Source organism: Caretta caretta, chromosome 2, assembly GCF_965140235.1.
Source record: "Caretta caretta isolate rCarCar2 chromosome 2, rCarCar1.hap1, whole genome shotgun sequence".
In the NCBI taxonomy this organism is placed as follows: domain Eukaryota; kingdom Metazoa; phylum Chordata; order Testudines; family Cheloniidae; genus Caretta; species Caretta caretta.
In genome coordinates, this window is record NC_134207.1 from 262,942,729 (window position 1) to 262,963,234 (window position 20,506).

The 20,506-nt window shown below is 51.7% G+C and overlaps 2 protein-coding genes across 6 annotated transcripts in view; one reads left to right on the top strand and one right to left on the bottom strand.

The window, feature by feature from the left end:
* Nucleotides 1-11,082, bottom strand: part of GUK1 (guanylate kinase 1) — a 50,559-nt gene extending 39,477 nt beyond the window's left edge. For both annotated transcript variants that reach the window (XR_007354867.2, XM_048837390.2), the window contains exon 1: nt 10,918-11,082. Coding sequence is in view for 1 of the 2 variants with exons in the window: in XM_048837390.2 (XP_048693347.2) it covers nt 10,918-10,954 (37 nt within the window). In the remaining variant the exon portion in view is untranslated. The remainder of the gene's footprint in view (nt 1-10,917) is intronic.
* A 5-nt stretch (nt 11,083-11,087) lies between these two features.
* Nucleotides 11,088-19,145, top strand: MRPL55 (mitochondrial ribosomal protein L55). Of its 4 annotated transcripts, none has more exons than XM_048837397.2 (5): nt 11,088-11,209; nt 13,039-13,225; nt 13,339-13,535; nt 16,860-17,061; nt 18,868-19,145. In XM_048837397.2, exons 3-5 carry the CDS (start codon nt 13,510-13,512, stop codon nt 19,015-19,017), a joined length of 378 nt encoding a protein of 125 aa, XP_048693354.1. In that variant the 5' UTR covers nt 11,088-11,209; nt 13,039-13,225; nt 13,339-13,509; the 3' UTR covers nt 19,018-19,145. The 4 variants fall into 4 exon arrangements, with proteins under 4 accessions (XP_048693354.1, XP_048693350.1, XP_048693352.1 ...); XM_048837393.2 differs by having other exon boundaries at nt 13,039-13,132; XM_048837395.2 differs by having other exon boundaries at nt 11,164-11,250; nt 13,039-13,132.
* The last annotated feature ends 1,361 nt before the right edge of the window (nt 19,146-20,506 follow it).

The following is a 20,506-nucleotide window of genomic DNA, read 5'->3' on the forward strand; positions in this document are numbered from 1 at the left end:
AGATTTATTGAGAATCAACATTAACAGTGCAGAGAGCTCCATGGCCAGTTCTTTTAAAACTCCTGGATTTAAGTTACCTGAACCTGCTGATTTAAAAGCATCTAGTTTAGTAGCTGCTGTTTAACTTCCTTAAACCAGTTATTTAAACCGGTTCACAAATGGTTTCTCTCTTACTTACTGAATTAGGATAAACCAATATAATTCACTAGTAAACCAATTTAAGCATTATGGAACACTGTTTCATAAGGGCACGCTCCTGAATTTTGTCAGTTCAGGGGAGAAGGAGATGGAAAATCATCTCCACTGACAGCAGGGAAATGGGTTTGTGGAATACATTACGAGAAAAGGCATTAGAGGCAAAGAGCACTAACAAGTGCAAGAGAAATCTACACTGGATGCTGAGGATTAACAAGGAGGGAGGGAGAGAGAGACTAGGATGGGAAGGGCCAGGATTTGATGTGCCATATAAATACCATAAGTCCCCTGTGCATATGCAGGGAACTCAGTGCTATTTACAAAACACTGTATATTGGGACCCTTTTATAACCAAGGCTTTGTCTCTGCTAGAAAAATAGGTCTGTCTACGGTCACTAAGGGAGGGGGTGCGAAAAATCAATACCCTGGAGTGAAGCAGTTAAAGCAACCTAACCCCTGGCGTAGATAGCACTCAAGTCGATGGGAGAATTCTCCTGTTGACCTTGCTACCACCTCTCAGAAAGGAGGAGTACCTATGCCCATGGGAGAATCCCTTCCATCAGGGTAGTGTCTTCAGCTGCAGTGTTTTAAGCACAGACAAGCCCAGAGTTAAGTAATGGCAGAGGGAGAGAAAAACAAAGAGGTACGGATAGGGAGAAAAGGCCAGTCTTCCACAGAGTGTTGAAAAAAAACAGAAAAGTACTAGAAACCTGTTCCAGGCATCCATAAAGTAATGACACAAGAGCCCCAAGGGGCAGAAGAGTTGCAGCAACTAGACACCGAGGATACGTCTACACTGCAGTAAGACACACGCAGCTGGCCCACATCAGCTGACTCAGGCTCGTAGGGCTCGGGCTGCGGGGCTATAAAATTGTAGACATTTGGGCTCAAGCTCCGGCAGGCTCCAGCCAGAGCCCGAACATCTACTTTGCAATTTTATAGCCTTGCAGCCCAAGTCAGAATCCACTTACATGGGCTCAGGCCTTATTGCAGTGTAGACATACCCAGAAGGACTTTCAGAGCAGGTTGGCCTGGCAACAATGCAATCCAATATACAGCTCCCCACTCGCCCCACAAAAATGAAAGGAGGGACAGTCAAAACTCCACCGAGATAATCCCAACCCATTTAATGAGTCTCTCCCTTCACGGGATTGAATGTTTAACATACTCTCTACCATCCCATCGCTAAACCAATCAATCCTGCACAAAACCACAGTTGAGGAGGGGGGAAAAAGTCATCTTCCTCTGCAATAATTCAAAATCCCTTCAAAATTAGAAGATCATTTACTCTCTAGACCTCCTGCCAACGAAGCCAGTTCCTAAATGGGTCAAAACCAAAGGGGTGAGCTCTAAAAAAACCCTCAATATAAGCAGCCTACTTTCTCCAATAGAAATAAACTGGAACAATATTACTCACCCACCCACCCCCCAGTCCCACAACAATACAACCTTCCTCCCCTCAATGTCACAGACAGAGTCAGGACATCTGTTCCATCCCTATATTAAGTCCCCGACATTTTTTGCAATTTATTCAAACAGAGAAACACATGAAGAGTTTAACATGACACAGGGTTTAATGTTTGCTGCAAAAGGATAAAAAGGTTTACAACCCCACTAGGAAATACATTGGTTTCCTCTAAAGCACAAGTCAGTGCCAAGGGACTCATCTTTAAAGCATGCGTTGGTGGCAGATACATTGGGTTATATTAAAATGTCTTATCTGCAGGGGCAGCTCTAGCAATTTTACCGCCCCAAGGAGCTGCCGCCGAATTGCCGCGGCGGGACACGGGACGCCACGGGACACGGGCTGCCGCCGCATTCTAATTGCCGCCCCAAGCACCTGCTTGGAAAGCAGGCGCCTGGAGCCGGCCCTGCTTATCTGGTAAACTATTACGCAGGTCACAAACTCTGTTTTTGAATGCAGAGATCATTAACTCAGTGGGGGCCCCAGGTGCACATTACAGTTCAGTCTCATGGGTTGTACTGGTTAAGGATGTGCTGGGTCCAAGAAAATTTCCTCACATGAATGGCAAGAATGTGAAGGAAAGTTTCTTCAGTGGCCCAAGACGTTTAAGTGGTTTCATTTCTATTCTGAACATGAATGCAACACAAAAACTATAAGCTGGTTCTGTATAACCCTGTAAAAAGGAATTCTCACTCAGAGGGGACACAGAGCTTGCCGGGCCAGGGATTTTGGGCTCCTTATGCTGCAACCGATGACCCTGCTAACAACATACAGGACTTGGTGCAAAGCCAAGTCCCTGACCTCCTGGAGTCATTAAAAGAATCCAGGGCAGTTTTTGTAAGTGCAAGACTGTGATCCTACCATCATGATTCCAGATGGGCATTTCCATTTTGCCTCTCCCTACAGTTTTAATTAGACATGCTGCTGCTTTTCACTCCCTGAGCTGTATTATTGGGTGTTTTTTCTACGTACAGCTAAACAGAGACCAAATTTCCCTTCTAGGGGAGACTGCATTTTGGGGGTTGGAGCATAGGGGATTCTCCTTCACTTCAACACTATTGCTCAGGTGTCAAAAGTGCATCAGCACAGTAGGAAATTGCCATACCAAGTAGAGGGCTGTGGTGGCGACTAGCCCCACACTGAGTTTGGCATCACGCACGCCCAGCATGCAAAGGGCTTTGGGGCAGAAACTGTCAGAGATATTTAAAATGTCATAGCCTGTACTATGACAAATGTGAGAGATAGTTCTCCCTGCAGCCAGAGGGTGGGATAGGAAAGGAGAGGCAGGGAGAGGGGGAGCCTGTGGAAAAGGGGCAGGGGGCTGAGAGGAGCTGGAGTGCATGTGGAAAGGGAGCTCAAGCAGGAAGCTCGGGGAGAAGCACGGAGGATGGGGCTGTATTGTTGGAGGAGAATACGGGGGACTGTGGGAGTGAGGGTGCACGGGTCAGGAAGCTAGGGGCAAATGCTGGGGAGAGGGAGGCATGGGGGGGCTGTGGGAGGGGAACCTGTGCAGGAGAGGGAGTATTACAGATGGATCTATATTGGGGGATGGGAGGGACAGCTAGCGCCAGAAGGAGGCTGTGGGAAGGGGAGCTGGGGGGGGGGGGAGCACTGGGAATGGGCTATTGGGAGACGAGAGGTACAGGGCTGGGGGGAGCGTTGGGATTGGGCTGTATTTGGGGAGGCAAACAGGGGCTCAGGGAAGGGATCTGGGAATGGGGCTGTATTGTGGGAGGGGAAGTATTGGGGCTGAGGGGAGCCCTGGGGAGAGGCCTATATTGAGGGAGGAGAGTTATGGGATTTTATTGATTTTGTTCCGGGTGTCCTGGCTTGTTCCACCATCCTGGCTGATGGTGCTGTGCAAGTATGTGAATGTTTCTACACTGGTGAGAACATAATCCTCTATCCACACTGGTAATGGCGAGGTAAGATCTGTGATCTGTCTTATTACGGATGATTTTCAGTCCAATTTGCTGGCTGAGTGCATTGAGTTGAGTTGTTTTTTCTTGCATATGGCACTGGGTATGTGATAGGAGACCGGCATCATCTGCAAAGTCCAGATCTTCAAGGGATGAGAAGAGTGTCCATTTAATGCCTCTTGGCAGGTCTTCTGTTGTACGCCTCATTACCAAGTCGATGGCAATGTTGAAGAGGATTACAGACATGACACACGCCGACATACTCCTGTTTTGACTTCAAAACTGAGCTCACTGTGATCAACACTGCATATAAAGTTGAAATAGAAGCTTTTGATGACATTGATTATGCGGAAAGGAATTCTATATGCCTGCAGAATACGCCATAGGCTGGTCCTGTGAATGCTATCAAAAGCCTTCTCAAAGTCTATGAAATTTATGTAGAGTTGCCATTGCCATTCTAAGCACTGTTCTATTATGATCTGGTCTGTGCATCCATGCCCTTTCCGAAAACCAGCTTGCTCTTTTTTGAGAACACTATCAACTGCCTCTGATATACGCTGAACTATGATCTTACACAATACTTTTATGTGTGCCAAGCAAAGTGTGATACCATGCCAGTTATTACAATCACAGAGTTCCTTTCTTTGGTATCTTCACTATAACCCCATTGGTCCACTTCTCTGGCACTTTTCCCCTTTCCCAGATTGATGTAAATAGAGGGGCCAGGATAGATGCTGCTACTTTAGGATTTACCTTGAACAATTCTGCATTCAAGTTATCCTTGCCACGAGCTTTCCTGTTTTATAAGGATTTGATGGCTTGAATGATCTCTTCCTTAGTGGGGTGTATGTGTTGATATCAAGATCTTATTCTGCCTCCTGGATGTTTGCTTCCTCTTTAGGTGGCTCCCTGTTCAGCAATTCTTTGAAATGCTATGTCCAGCGCATTTCTTGTTCTTTTTCGGTTGTTAGTAGGTGTCCTTGTTTGTTCCTGATGAGAGTGCTTGTTGGTTGGTGTCTGCTGTTTACCACTGATAAGCTGCATCATTTTATAGATGGTTTCTTGTTCACCACGAGCAGCTGCATCCTCTGCTTGTGTTGCCAGATTATCAATATAATGCTGTTTGTCCACTCTCGCAAGGCATTTGACCTCCCAGTGTGCCTTGCTATATGGCTCATGGTATTTGTCCTTTAGCTTCTGGGATTTTGTGTCTAAAAACTTTTTTCTTCAGGGCTCGTCTGGTTTCCATGGCGTTCCATGTGCTGGGTGTGATTCACTTCTTCCTTTTCTTCTGCCTGTAGCCTAGACAGGCTTCACAGCTCTGTTCATACATTGCTGTTCCTTTGTCCCACTTCTTGTTGATCTCATCTGCACTCCCCTCCTCTTCATCAAGGTCTGCAAGTGCTTGGAACCTGTTCTTTAACTGCAGAACCAAGGCTTTCTGTATTTCAAGGGACTTTAGCTTCTCAATATCATAACATCTATGTCCCTTGTTTGGTGGACTCACAGTTCTCAGTTTTAGCTTCATGGAGGCTGTCACAAGGTGGTTGTCGCTGCCAACAGCTGCACCCCTTCTCACTTTCACATCTGCCAGTGAGCGTTGTCATTTGCCATTGATCATGATATGGTCAATTTTCAGAGTAACAGCCGTGTTAGTCTGTATTCGCAAAAAGAAAAGGAGTACTTGTGGCACCTTAGAGACTAACCAATTTATTTGAGCATAAGCTTTCGTGAGCTACAGCTCACTTCATCGGATGCATACTGCGGAAAGTACAGACGATCTTTTTATACACACAAACCATGAAAAAATGGGTGTTTACCACTACAAAAGGTTCTCTCTCCCCCCACACCACTCTCCTGCTGGTAAACACAAGATCAAAACCGTACAGACACACCCCTAGAACCCCGACCAGGGATATTCTATCTACTACCCAAGATCCATAAACCTGGAAATCCTGGGGGCCCCCATCATCTCAGGCATTGGCACCCTGACAGAAGGATTGTCTGGCTATGTAGACTCCCTCCTCAGGCCGTATGCTACCAGCACTCCCAGCTATCTTCGAGACACCACTGACTTCCTGAGGAAACTACAATCCATCAGTGATCTTCCTGATAACACCTTCCTGGCCACTATGGATGTAGAAGCCCTCTACACCAACATTCCACACAAAGATGGACTACAAGCCGTCAAGAACACTATCCCCGATAATATAACGGCCAACCTGGTGGCTGAACTTTATGACTTTGTCCTCACCCATAACTATTTTACATTTGGGGACAATGTATACCTTCAAATCAGCGGCACTGCTATGGGTACCCGCATGGCCCCACAGTATGCCAACATTTTTATGGCTGACTTAGAACAACGCTTCCTCAGCTCTCGTCCCCTAACACCCCTACTCTACTTGCGCTACATTGATGACATCTTCATCATCTGGACCCATGGAAAAGAAGCCCTTGAGGAATTCCACCATGATTTCAACAATTTCCCTCCCACCATCAACCTCAGCCTGGTCCAGTCCACACAAGAGATCCACTTCCTGGACACTGCGGTGCTAATAAACAATGGTCACAAACACCACCCTATACTGGAAACCTACTGACCGCTATTCCTACCTACATGCCTCCAGCTTTCACCCTGACCACACCACACGTTCCATTGTCTACAGCCAAGCTCTGCGATACAACCGCATTTGCTCCAACCCCTCAGACAGAGACAAACACCTACAAGATCTCTATCAAGCATTCTTACAACTACAGTACCCACCTGCGGAAGTGAAGAAACGGTTTGATAGAGCTAGAAGAGTTCCCAGAAGTCACCTACTATAGGACAGGCCTAACAAAGAAAATAACAGAACGCCACTAGCCATCACCTTCAGCCCCCAACTAAAACCCCTCCAACGCATTATTAAGGATCTACAACCTATCCTGAAGGATGGCCCAACACTCTCACAAATCTTGGGAGACAGGCCAGTCTTTGCCTACAGACAGCCCCCCAACCTGAAGCAAATACTCACCAGCAACCACACACCACACAACAGAACCACTAACCCAGGAACCTATCCTTGCAACAAAGCCCGTTGCCAACTGCGCCCACATATCTATTCAGGGGACACCATCACAGGGCCTAACAACATCAGCCACACTATCAGAGGCTCGTTCACCTGCACATCTACCAATGTGATATATGCCATCATGTGCCAGCAATGCCCCTCTGCCATGTACATTGGTCAAACTGGACAGTCTCTATGTAAAAGAATAAATGGACACAAATCAGATCAAGAATTATAACATTCATAAACCAGTCGGAGAACACTTCAATCTCTCTGGTCACGTGATTACAGACATGAAAGTTGCGATATTACAACAAAAAAACTTCAAAACCAGACTCCAGCGAGAGACTGTTGAATTGGAATTCATTTGCAAATTGGACACAATTAACTTAGGCTTGAATAGAGACTGGGAGTGGCTAAGTCATTATGCAAGGTAACCTATTTCCCCTTGTTTTTTCCTACCCCCCCCCCCAGATGTTCTTGTTAAACCCTAGATTTGTGCTGGAAATGGCCCAACTTGATTATCATACACACTGTAAGGAGAGTGATCACTTTAGATAAGCTATTACCAGCAGGAGAGTGGGGCAGGGGGAGAGAAAACCTTTTGTAGTGGTAAACACCCATTTTTTCATGGTTTGTGTGTATAAAAATATCTTCTGTGCTTTCCACAGTATGCATCCGATGAAGTGAGCTGTAGTTCACGAAAGCTTATGCTCAAATAAATTGGTTAGTCTCTAAGGTGCCACAAGTACTCCTTTTCTTTTTGCGATATGGTCAATCTGATTCTTATCTCTGCCATTTGGAGACCACCACATCAGTTTGTGACTTTCACCATGTTCAAATAGGGCTCCACCGATGACTAGATTGTTCATATTACTGAAATCAATAAGCCTTTCTCCATTTGCATTCATGGTGCCACACCCATGTCTTCCCATTGCTCTGTCATCGTTTGTGCTGTCCTTACCCACACTGGCATTCAGGTCTCCCACGATGATAATTAGGTCGTGGTGTGGTACTCTCTCTAACTCCACCTCTAGCGTAAGGTAGAATTTGTCCTTTACTTCTTCGTCACTGTCATTTGTCAGAGCATAGCACTGAATCAGAGAGATATTATTATGTTTCCTTTCAGTCTGGCTCTCATAAGTCTGCTGCTGATGGATTTCCATTCAAGCAGGGAATGCTTCACTCCCTTCTTCAAAAGGATGGCAACACTCTCATGGTGTTGTCCATCATCCCATCCAGAAAACAGCAAAGTTTCTCACAAGGCTGTTAATCTTTCTGAGCCTGACCATCTGCTCTCGCTGACACCCAGCGTCTCATCTCTGCTGTGACCTGAGCTAGCTTCCCTGTTTCATACATTGTCTGCACATTCCAAAAACCAAGTTTGGTTTTTGTCTTGGTGTTGAGCACTTCAGTCTTCATGCCAGTGGCTTCCTTTCGGCTTTCACCACCGGCAGTCATACAGGTCATTCACTCCTGAAGGCCGTCACACACAGTAATGGTCGATTTCTCCGGTGCTGTTTCCGAAACATATTTTGTTTTTTATGGGGACAGGGTTGTTAGCCCTTTGCCTAATCCCCAACCTAGAGGACCAGGGTGTTGTTTTATTTTTTTGGTCCAGCCCTCCCCCACAGACCAATTCGGCATGGTTGAACCTACCAGGAGCAAAAAGCCCCCACCGACACAGACTCTGGGGATCATTAGAGCACACAAGCTGTCCCACCACAACAAGGCACAGACACCAGAGGTCGGTAGAACAAACCAGGACATCCAGAACAAAATCAATAAAGCCAGGAACATTTTCTGGAGCTAAATAGGAACATGAGGAGGAGGAGGAGGTGGTAGTGGTATGGGGGCTGTGGGAAGGGGAGCTGGGGGGAAGCACTAGGGATGGGACTGTTTTGCGGGATGCACATAGGGGCTGAGCTGTACTGGGGAGGGGAGCACGAGGGATGGGGCTGTATTGCGGGGGCTGGGGGAAGGGAGCTAGGGCTGTAGGGAAGGAGGAAGGCGGGGGAAGGGAGCTGCGTGGGAACTGGGGCTGTAGGGGGGAGGAAGGCGGGGACTGCGGGAAGGGAGCTGCGGGGGCACTGGGGTTGTAGGGGGAGGAAGGCGGGGGTTGGGGGGGCGCTGGGGCTGCATGGGGGGCGCTGGGGCTGTCAGGGAGGAAGGCGGGGGCTGGGGGAAGGGAGCTGGGGGGAGGAAGGCGGGGGCTGGGGGAAGGGAGCTGGGGGGAGGAAGGCGGGGCGGGGGGGCTGGGGCTGTAGAGGAGGAGGAAGGCGGGGGCTGGGGGAAGGGAGCTGGGGGGAGAAAGGCAGGGCGGGGGGGCTGGGGCTGTAGAGGAGGAGGAAGGCGGGGGCTGGGGGAAGGGAGCGGGGGGAGAAAGGCGGGGCGGGGGGGCTGGGGCTGTAGAGGAGGAGGAAGGCGGGGGCTGGGGGAAGGGAGCTGGGGGGAGAAAGGCAGGGCGGGGGGCTGGAGCTGTAGAGGAGGAGGAAGGCGGGGGCTGGGGGAAGGGAGCTGGGGGGAGGAAGACGGGGGCTGGGGCTGTAGAGGGGGAGGAAGGCGGGGGCTGGGGGGGCGCTGGGGCTGCATGGGGGGCGCTGGGGCTGTCAGGGAGGAAGGCGGGGGCTGGGGGAAGGGAGCTGGGGGGAGGAAGGCGGGGCGGGGGGGCTGGGGATGTAGAGGGGGAGGAAGGCGGGGGCTGGGGGAAGGGAGCTGGGGGGAGGAAGGCGGGGGCTGGGGCTGTAGAGGAGAAAGAAGGCGGGGGCTGGGGGGAGGAAGGCGGGGGCTGGGGCTGTAGAGGGGGAGGAAGGCGGGGGCGGGTGGGGCTGGGGCTGTAGAGGGGGAGGAAGGCAGGGGCTGGGGGGGCGCTGGGGCTGTCAGGGAGGAAGGCGGGGGCTGGGGGAAGGGAGCTGGGGGGAGGAAGGCGGGGCGGGGGGGCTGGGGCTGTAGAGGGGGAGGAAGGCGGGGGCTGGGGGAAGGGAGCTGGGGGGAGGAAGGCGGGGGCTGGGGCTGTAGAGGGGGAGGAAGGCGGGGGCTGGGGGGGAGGAAGGCGGGGGCTGGGGGAAGGGAGCTGGGGGGAGGAAGGCGGGGCGGGGGGGCTGGGGCTGTAGAGGGGAAGGAAGGCGGGGGCTGGGGGAAGGGAGCTGGGGGGAGGAAGGCGGGGGCTGGGGCTGTAGAGGGGGAGGAAGGCGGGGGCTGGGGGAAGGGAGCTGGGGGGAGGAAGGCGGGGCGGGGGGGCTGGGGCTGTAGAGGGGGAGGAAGGCGGGGGCTGGGGGAAGGGAGCTGGGGGGAGGAAGGCGGGGGCTGGGGCTGTAGAGGGGGAGGAAGGCGGGGGCTGGGGGGGAGGAAGGCGGGGGCTGGGGGAAGGGAGCTGGGGGGAGGAAGGCGGGGCGGGGGGGCTGGGGCTGTAGAGGGGAAGGAAGGCGGGGGCTGGGGGAAGGGAGCTGGGGGGAGGAAGGCGGGGGCTGGGGCTGTAGAGGGGGAGGAAGGCGGGGGCTGGGGGAAGGGAGCTGGGGGGAGGAAGGCGGGGCGGGGGGGCTGGGGCTGTAGAGGGGGAGGAAGGCGGGGGCTGGGGGAAGGGAGCTGGGGGGAGGAAGGCGGGGGCTGGGGCTGTAGAGGGGGAGGAAGGCGGGGGCTGGGGGAAGGGAGCTGGGGGGAGGAAGGCGGGGCGGGGGGGCTGGGGCTGTAGAGGGGAAGGAAGGCGGGGGCTGGGGGAAGGGAGCTGGGGGGAGGAAGGCGGGGGCTGGGGCTGTAGAGGGGGAGGAAGGCGGGGGCTGGGGGAAGGGAGCTGGGGGGAGGAAGGCGGGGCGGGGGGGCTGGGGCTGTAGAGGGGGAGGAAGGCGGGGGCTGGGGGAAGGGAGCTGGGGGGAGGAAGGCGGGGGCTGGGGGGGAGGAAGGCGGGGGCTGCATGGGGGGCGCTGGGGGGAGGAAGGCGGGGGCTGGGGCTGTAGAGGGGGGAAGAAGGCGGGGCGGGGGGGCTGGGGCTGTAGAGGGGGAGGAAGGCGGGGGCTGGGGGAAGGGAGCTGGGGGGAGGAAGGCGGGGCGGGGGGGCTGGGGCTGTAGAGGGGGAGGAAGGCGGGGGCTGGGGGAAGGGAGCTGGGGGGAGGAAGGCGGGGGCTGGGGCTGTAGAGGGGGAGGAAGGCGGGGGCTGGGGGGGAGGAAGGCGGGGGCTGCATGGGGGGCGCTGGGGGGAGGAAGGCGGGGGGGGCTGGGGGGGAGGAAGGCGGGGGCTGCATGGGGGGCGCTGGGGAGGAGGAACCGGGGCCCTCTCCCCTGAACTCACCCGCCACTGCCACGCCGCACAGGCGGCGCCAACTCATGGGAGAAGCCGGGCCGGGCCGGGCCAGGGGGCCTCCTGCTAGGGGGAAGCCCCCACGAACCTTCTGCGCGCGACCCCGCCCGCCCGCGCTCTCTCTCTCTCTCTCTCTCTCGCTCTCTCTCCCCCCACGTGGGCGGGCCGGCGGCGCGCTCCGCGTCTCTGGAGACGGCGCGTGCTGATGACGGCGGCGGGCGGGTCGGGGAAGGCGGTTGTTGGGGTGGGAGGCCTCGCGCAGGAGACTTCTCCAAGCCCGGGCGTGAGTCACGTGAGGGGGCGCGAGCCTCGCCGAGGGCCGCGGTGCGGAGCGGGGCGCCGGCGGCAGCGAGCGCGGCTGGGGGCGGGCCCGGCGGAGGGAAGGGGCCGCTCGTGTGCCCGCGGGGGGCGCTGCCAGGCCGGCCAGGGAACGGTGGCGGGAAGCGGGCCTCGGGGCCAAGCCCTCAGGCAGGGGGCAGCCGTGAGGGCGGGGGCGTGACGGCGCGGGGCTGGTGGGCGGGCGTCTCCTGGCTGGGGCGCGGGACCTCGCCCCCCCCCCCCCCCAGACCGCAGGCCTCGCCCCTGGGGTTCCCGGGCAGCCTCACAATGGGGTAAGGCCTGTGCCCCCCCGCGCCGGGATACCGCCGCCCCGCTGCGGCCCCTGCACCTGCTGCCTCAGCTTCCCCCCCCCCCCACCGCCCTTGCGCCCAGGACCTCAGCGCCCCCCCCCCCGTGGCGGGGGGCCCTGGGGCGCGGGGGGAGGGGGGCTGCAGGCTGGGGTCACGTGGCCCTGGGGGGAGGGGGGAGCAGGCCGGGGGGCACGGGGCCCTAGGGCGCAGGGGGGAGGGGGGAGCGAGCAGGTTGGGGGCCACGGGGGGGCTGAGGTGCCCCCTGACCTGCTACCTCAGCCCCCTCTGTGCTCCCAGGCCTGTTCCCCCCACCCCCTGCACCCCAGGGCCATGTGCCCCCTGACCTGCTACCTCAGCCCCCTCTGTGCCCTCTGACTTGTTTTTCCCCCACTCTCCCCTGCTATCTTGCATCCTGTGCCCCAGGGCCCTGTGCCTTCTGACCTGCTACCTTAGCCCCCTCTCTGCTCCACAGCCTGTCTCCCCACCCCACTACCCTGCTACATCACCCCCAGGGCCCTATGCCCCCTGCACCTGCTACCTCAGCTTGTCCCCCCCTTGCACCCAGTACCTCAGCCTCCTCTGTGCTCCACAGCTATTCCCCCCCTCCCCTGCCACATCACCCCCTGCCCCCCAGGGCCCTATGCCCCCTATACTTGCTACCTCAGCCCCCTTCTGCATGCAGCTATCTCAGCCCACCCTGTGCTCCATGGCCCGCCCCCTGCACCTGCTGCCTTAGCTTTCTCTATGCCCCATAATCCTGCTACTTCTCTGACCCTGGCCCTATTGCCTCCATGTATGAAATGTGTGCTGGCTATACTGCTCCCCTCCTGTGATTATACCCGTAATCCCACATGACAGACCTGGTGTATAACAGGATCATCAGGAACCCTGCAGGTGCAGTTAGACTGAAATATGGAGCAGAGTGTTAACCCTTGGGATACTGAAGGGAACAGTACATGTTTTGGGTACCTCTCCTTTTCCCCTCACCAGACACATGATACCCCTCCACCATCAAAGATCCCTCCCTGCCAAAGCAATTTCCTCCTGCCATTCATTCTCTCCTCTCAGCTGCCAGTATTGTGTTGCCACACAGAGCTCTGAGCTCTGTACTCATCCTTGGCATATGGGAGTTGTTGGGAACCACCATCAGAGGAGGAGAGCAGGATCAGAGGAGGAGAGGGAGGTTTGGGGGATCAGAGAGGCAGAGCCAGATGGGTTTGCTCCATTGCAGAGTCCCAGTGTGACTCATCTGTTAGCCGTCAGAAAACAGTTCCTTCTCCTTTGGCAAAGCAACTCCAGTGGCTTCTAGAAATTAGCCAGTTTCCAGATGACATGTGTTTGGGAATTACCTTATTTTCCTAAGACTTAATAATAAAATCTGATGAAGAATTAAGTGAACTTGCTAGTGACTATGAGAAATGTTGCTGCAGAAAATTAAATGTCATACATTGGATATCTTCCTTCTGTTTCTGCTTTAATGCAGGTTGCACCATTACTACCTGGAACGATCAAAGAACGCAAAGCACAGATTGGCCTGATTTGAGCCTCCATATGCTATAATTTTGCAGAGAAAGAAGGTGAAATCATCAGTTCTCAGAATCCTCCTTTACACTAATTTGTCATTTTAAAGCACTTTCCAAAATGCTAATTAGCTACCTCAGAATTTCAAGGTGTTTTTTTTTTTTTTTTTTAAAAATGGGCAATTTCAGAAGAGATTTGATTAAAGTCACAAGAAAAGGCTGCTTTGCTTGATCCATCTCTTTTTGGTCCATTTGGTCATTAGGTTACCTACAAAGAGAAGAACGTGTATGGTGCAGAGCTGTGGTGTAAGATTGGATCATTTACCTTGAGGAACTTTATGGAATAGTTTCATGCAGCAATTAAATCCAGTATTCCAGGCACAGCCCTCGTTGAACTGGTTCCTTGGACTTCTGTGGTTTTACCTAAGAGCAGGATGTCAGCAGTAAGCAGGACTCTGGGGTAAGCTTTACATTCAAATACTGTGACTTGCCTAAAGGGCTGGCTGATGTTGGTCCTGGTGTTAATTTTGATTGAATAAATGGGCTATCTCTTCAGTAGGTACTCAGTACCTCAAAAGATCAGACCCTTTATGACCACGAATAAAGTTTGTCGTTATTCTCGTTAAGACAGGATCTGATCCTCCAGCCCTTATTGCCCAGATTGCCCCAGTGAAATCAGGCGTTGACACCCTGTACCCCATGTTCACCATTTGTTATATTTTGTACAAAGTATGCCTTGTGAGGTATCATTTGAAAACTCATAATCTGCTGAATATTATTATCCGGTTGAAATGTTACTCCTGGGGGAATTCTGCGCCATTGTGCAATGCCGAATTTTGCAGAAATTAATGGGTTTTGCGCATAATTTCCTTACCCCAAAGAAATGGATTGCAGTGCTGCTGGCCGCAACTAGAGGCTGCTGGCCGCAACTAGAGGCTGCTGGCCGCAACTAGAGGCTGCTGGCCGCAACTAGAGGCTGCTGGCCGCAACTAGAGGCTGCTGGCCGCAACTAGAGGCTGCTGGCCGCAACTAGAGGCTGCTGGCCGCAACTAGAGGCTGCTGGCCGCAACTAGAGGCTGCTGGCCGCAACTAGAGGCTGCTGGCCGCAACTAGAGGCTGCTGGCCGCAACTAGAGGCTGCTGGCCGCAACTAGAGGCTGCTGGCCGCAACTAGAGGCTGCTGGCCGCAACTAGAGGCTGCTGGCCGCAACTAGAGGCTGCTGGCCGCAACTAGAGGCTGCTGGCCGCAACTAGAGGCTGCTGGCCGCAACTAGAGGCTGCTGGCCGCAACTAGAGGCTGCTGGCCGCAACTAGAGGCTGCTGGCCGCAACTAGAGGCTGCTGGCCGCAACTAGAGGCTGCTGGCCGCAACTAGAGGCTGCTGGCCGCAACTAGAGGCTGCTGGCCGCAACTAGAGGCTGCTGGCCGCAACTAGAGGCTGCTGGCCGCAACTAGAGGCTGCTGGCCGCAACTAGAGGCTGCTGGCCGCAACTAGAGGCTGCTGGCCGCAACTAGAGGCCGCTGGACCTGGCAGAGCCCAGTTTGCACATAGAAGACATGGGGCGGGGAAGGGGGAGAGAGTAGAGGGTTCCGAGCAACTGTAATTTCCTGTATGCCTTGAGGGAAGAAGACAGTGGCGCTCAGAAAACTCCACACAAGCCTGGCTGGGAACCAGCAACAGGCTGTTTCTCTTTCTGGAACGCTGGGTGGTAAGGGGACAGATGGCTGGGCTCTGGGAAGGAGGGAGATGGGGTGTGGGCTGGGGGGACCCTCATGGCTGGGCTCGGGTGGGAGAGGGGGTTTGGGTGTATTGTATTTTCACTCTCTGCATCTGATGAAGTGGGTTTTAGCCCACGAAAGCTTATGCCCAAATAAATTTGTTAGTCGCCAAGGTGCCACAAGGACTCTTCGTTGTTTTTGAGAATCTTAGGTCAGCAAGCCTAGTGCCTAGTCTTCACTCCAACAATGGGTAATGAATATCTATCTATGAGCTTATACTGGCCAGGAGGATCCTGAACAGTATAAGATGCACATTTTTGGGGAGCAAGGTTGGGGCTGAAGGGTATGCATCGTGTCCTCCTCTATGTAATTCATGGATGGCTGGGTATAGCATTCATGTATTCAGCTGGGGGTGACTTTGCATGCTGGTGGCTGAGAGTGAGGAGAGCCTACAGGGGCTGCTGTTCATCAGCAAAACGGTATAAAAGGCATGCCAGGCTGGAGAACTAAGGGAACACAGCAGTCCAGATTGCACTCTGGGGAATGTCACAGTGGTATTGTTCACTTGAGTTAAGAGTTCCATGACCAGGACCAGTGAAACCAAATCTATTGTGCCCCTCATGCTCCTCTTCTCTCTAAACGAAAAAGTCCTGATCTTTACACTTCCTTTTAATGAGGAAGATTTTCCATGGCTCTAACCATTTTCCTTGCCTGTCTGTACTCTCCTATTTTTGCTGTTTACACTATTCCACTTTGCTTTTCTGTGAAGATTGGTGATCCAAGGCCCTGTGAATTCTAGTCACATGATATAAATTAGCCTAGTGCAATCTGTCCTGGAGGCCGATCATCAACAAATGACTTATTTATTTGAAGAAAGAAAAACTGATTTGTTAAAATGCCAGGCTGTACTACAGGACCAAGGATTTGCAGATGAGATCTGTCTGATTGTGGGATATGAAAGAGGGGCTTGGCCTGTTCATCTGTGCACAGAACTTGAGTTCTAATCCTGGCATGGAGTTCTAATCCTCCCAAGCCACTTAAATACTGTGTGGTTCAATTTCCTTGATGGTTGTTTTCTCCATTAAGCATTTGCTTTCCTTTGAAAAATGCCTTAGGTCCTGTGTAAAATTGTTGTATAAGCAAAAATATCGTTGTTGTTAATATAATTACTTAATATTTGTAAACCACTTTGAAGGTAAATGTTATGTAAATGCTCATCATCGTTAATATTACCAGGGTTGTGGTGGAAGCTTCTTTGCTTGGGACATTTAAAAGTATCCTGGCTGGAGGACTATAAATCTCTTCCGTCTCTAGTCCATGTTCTGTGACATGGTGTCATGTATAAGGCCCTACCAGTTTCACAGCTATGAAAAACATGTCAAGGAACAAGAAATAAGCCCTTCCCTGTGAAATCTGATCTTCCCATGCTGCTGGGAGCTCCTAGCTGCTAGTCCGGGCTGAGCTGGGGAAGGACAGGACTCGTCCTTCCCCTGCATGGCCGCTCTTGGTGGGGAGATCAGACCTACCTCCAGTGGCAGCGCAGAAGTGAGGGTTGTACAGAGCCAAGCTTAAGGCTTCTGCCCCTCAGGGTGCCTGGCTGTGGGGCTTCTGCCCCCGGAGTGCCCATGCGTTTATCCGCCACTGGCTGGGGCTAGCAGCTAGGAGCCCCCGGCAGGGCACTCCCAGCAGCACAGGGAGATCAGATTCACCTCCAACTCCGGGAGCCTCTTCCCCCTGCTGTAGGAAGCTCCAGGGCTGCTGCCCAGCTGTGAAGGCATCACAGAAGTGAGGGTGGCAATCCCCTGACACCCTCCCCTCCCCCCGATCATCTTTTGGGTAGGGACCCCCCTAGTTACAAGGCCCTGAAATTTCAGATCTAAACAGCTGAAATAGCGAAATTGACCAATTTTAAACCTTCTGGCCATGCAATTGACCAAAATGGACTGTGAATTTGGTTGGGCCCTAATCATGTATGTTGGTCTACTGAACTTGACTATCTTTTCCTCTGCATCCCTGTGGAATGGAGGGGAAGAATAACTAACCCTGCCCTGTTTTAATTCCTCTTAGTTTGTTGCGTCAGGATGCCATGCACAGGTTACTCCCCATTGCTTGCCATCTGCATACATCCCTCAGCCAATATAACTCCAACAGGACGTCCATTGCCCGCATTCAGAGGCAGACGTACGGCAGGTCCTACCCCGTGCTCTTGGTCAGGCCTGATGGATCTGCTATTCACATCCGCTATAAGGAGCCAAGGCGGATCATTACAGTAAGAAATTGAGCAAAATCTAATTTTTAATAGAACTGCTGGGATGGAGGTTGTATTGAGTATTGCCCAAGTAGGTGCGTAACGAGAGGGGTGGAGTTACAATTTCCTCTGACGCATCCTGTGTCGGTCACTGATGAGTACATAGGATTTGCCATATTGGATCAGACCATTGTGATCAGGGTATTAGACTGGATGGACCACTTTGATGCTGTAGAGAAAGGTGATAAACCTCCAAATGCATTTGTCCGGGGGCAGAGTTGTCTCCTTATCCTGAAACATGAGGTTCAATTAAGTTCCTCCAAGGAGGCAGAGCCACCAGTATTTTTAATGGTCATCTATTTAACAGGACATAAGGCTAGATGGATCATTAGATACTGTTGGGGTGGCTGTTCCAGTGTTCCTACATCATAGACACTTTGTGAAGCTGTAGAAGTAGTACTAATTAGCAATCGCATTGGATTTTTGGAAAGTTGTGTTCAGCTCTATCCCAGTTTCTTCCTAGTTTGCTTCCCCAGACGCTTCCTCCCTCAGACGGCCCAGTTACATTCATTAATCCCTGCTCATTGAGGGCAGTGTGCATCTCCCTTTAGAGCCTGTTAACATTGCTCCAGGTGTTGGCCTGAATGATGAAGTGGGCTCCCTTCCCCGCCTTCCCTTCAGATGGATTACAGAAGATGGAGGGGGCTAATCTTCAGAATTTTTTAATTTCCCCTCACCCCTTTATAAGAATATGGGGCTGAAATCCCCCCTACCCTAGAAATGTAATGGATGTCCTGTCTGGGTGCATTGTGTGGTTATAGTTCAGAAGCCACCTCAAGCTCCAGGCATTTCTCAGGCAACCCCTGACCCCCTCCTTCCTGCTGATCTCAGCCTCCTCTGGCCAAAGACAGGTCTTTGAGATACAGGCCTTTTGGGGGGGAATGTGGTGATTCCAGGAACCAAACCCCTTTACCCCTTGGAAAGTCACTTGAATACAAGAGCAGATGGGTCAGAGTCTGGATGGCTATGGGGATTAATAATGGGATAAAATGCCTTTCACCTTGAGATCACCAGCATAAAACCAGTCCCGTAACTGAAAGTCATTGCCATCTGATGGATCTTACGTACGAGTTTAGTGGGTCTTGGGTCAGCTCCCAGTGGGTAGGTGTCCACAGCACAAAACCCACCACCACAAATGGTTCTTATTGGCCTAGTACTGAATGAGTCAAATTGAATGATCATTGCATGCCTAGACATGGTCCATTCAAGTTGGGGTTGATGCACCATGGCTGGTGTGGTGAGAGGAAGCCAGTGCTGTATCTCTAGTGTGGATAAGCACAGGACTACATTCCACAGAGCTGTTTTCCCAACACTTTTCTCCAGTAATAAATCCACTTAAAAATGCAATCTTCCTAATTGAAAAGAAACCCAATCCCTCCTCCACTTATTATTTTTTTCAGCTTATTTTGCACAGTACTAATAACTGCAACCTCTACATGCCACATTACTTTTGCCATTGCCCAGTCAACCCCTGTTTGGAAGGTTAGATGTTTGTGTTCTGCTGACCTTTCGCTACTACATCATACATCCTCAGAATAACAGATCAATGCAGAATAACTTCTGCATCTGCCCCCAAACCAGTGAAACCCCAGCAGTCAGTAAGAAAATCGTGATCAATAAAATGATTCCTATTTGATTAACCTCTATTGGGATTTTTATTTTGCGGCAAACTCCTCTGCACAACAATATCCCATCTCTCTCCTTTTGAACAGTGAGGCATTTGAATAAGATGCCTTTGTCTGATTATTAATTTTTGTTGCCCTCCAGATGCCTGTAGACATCAACACTCTTTCTGAGGCCGAAAGAAGAGCGAGGTTACGGAAACGCGATCCCAGAAGGCTTAAGAGCAAACAGGAGGAAGTGTTGGATGATGAGTTTAATTTGGACGATTACAGAAAATTTTGGAAGAAGAAATGAGTTTGTTCTGAGGATCTGTGGAAGTGTAAAGGGAAGATTTGGCAACCTGGGCCTGCAGAGAAGGAGATTGTAACTTACTGTTATAACGAGAAAGTTCATAGCTGAGTAAAGATTCTCTCTCTTCTGTGCATCTGTTTCTTTTATATGTATCAGAGTAACAGCCGTGTTAGTCTGTATTCGCAAAAAGAAAAGGAGTACTTGTGGCACCTTAGAGATTAACCACTTTATTTGAGCATAAGCTTTCATGAGCTACAGCTCACTTCATCGGATGCATATTGTGGAAAGTATAGAAGATTTTTTTACACACAGCATGAAAAAATGGGTGTTTACCACTACAAAACATTTTCTCTCCCCCCACCCCACTCTCCTGCTGGTAATAGCTTATCAAAGGTGATCGCTCTCCTTACAATGTGTATGATAATCAAGGTGGGTTATTTCCAGCACAAATCCAGGGTTTAACAAGAACGTCTGGGGGGGGTAGGAAAAAACAAGGGGAAATAGGTTACCTTGCACAATGACTTAGCCACTCCCATTCTCTATTCAAGCCTAAGTTAATTGTATCCAATTTGCAAATGAATTCCAATTCAACAGTCTCTCGCTGGAGTCTGGTTTTGAAGTTTTTTTGTTGTAATATCGCAACTTTCATGTCTGTAATCGCGTGACCAGAGAGATTGAAGTGTTCTCCGACTGGTTTATGAATATTATAATTCTTGACATCTGATTTGTGTCCATTTATACTTTTACGTAGAGACTGTCCAGTTTGACCAATGTACATGGCAGAGGGGCATTGCTGGCACATGATGGCATATATCACATTGGTAGATGTGCAGGAGAACGAGCCTCTGATAGTGTGGCTGATGTTGTTAGGCCCTGTGATGGTGTCCCCTGCATAGATATGTGGACACAGTTGGCAACGGGCTTTGTTGCAAGGATAGGTTCCTGGGTTAGTGGTTCTGTTGTGTGGTATGTGGTTCCTGGTGAGTATATATGAGTATATGTATGAGTGAAGCAAATACTCACCAGCAACCACATATGTATGCGTTGTTTAGTGTTGGTGAAAGCTACTGGATTGACAGTCCTGGAGACTGAAGTTTCTGTTTATCCACTAATCAGATATATTGTGGGCACTGGCCGTGCAAGATCCTCCATTCTGACTCATCAAAATACCTCAACCATGATCATCTCATGGTCTGGATAATACTTAGTTCTGGACTAAGATGACCTCTCGAGGTCTCTTACAGTCTTATGTTTGTATGAACATATGAATGGCCATACTGGGTCAGATCAAAGGTCCATCTAGCCCTGTATCCTGTCTTCCAACAGTGGCCAATGCCAGATGCCCCAGAGGAAACGAACAGAACAAGCAATCCTCAAGTGATCCATTCCCCGTCACCCACTCCCAGCCCCTGGCAAACAGAGGCTAGGGACGCATCCCTGTCCATTCTGGCTAATAACCATTGATGTCCATGTCTATCCCCCATGAATTTAT

What these genes read in the sequence shown, in the direction of transcription:
- MRPL55 (XM_048837397.2), top strand. Translation starts at nt 13,510, where the DNA reads ATGTCAGCAGTAAGCAGGACTCTGGG. An exon ending in GCAGTAAGCAGGACTCTGGG is followed by an intron (nt 13,536 to 16,859) that starts GTAAGCTTTACA and finishes AATTCCTCTTAG; the next exon opens with TTTGTTGCGTCAGGATGCCA. An exon ending in AGCCAAGGCGGATCATTACA is followed by an intron (nt 17,062 to 18,867) that starts GTAAGAAATTGA and finishes GTTGCCCTCCAG; the next exon opens with ATGCCTGTAGACATCAACAC.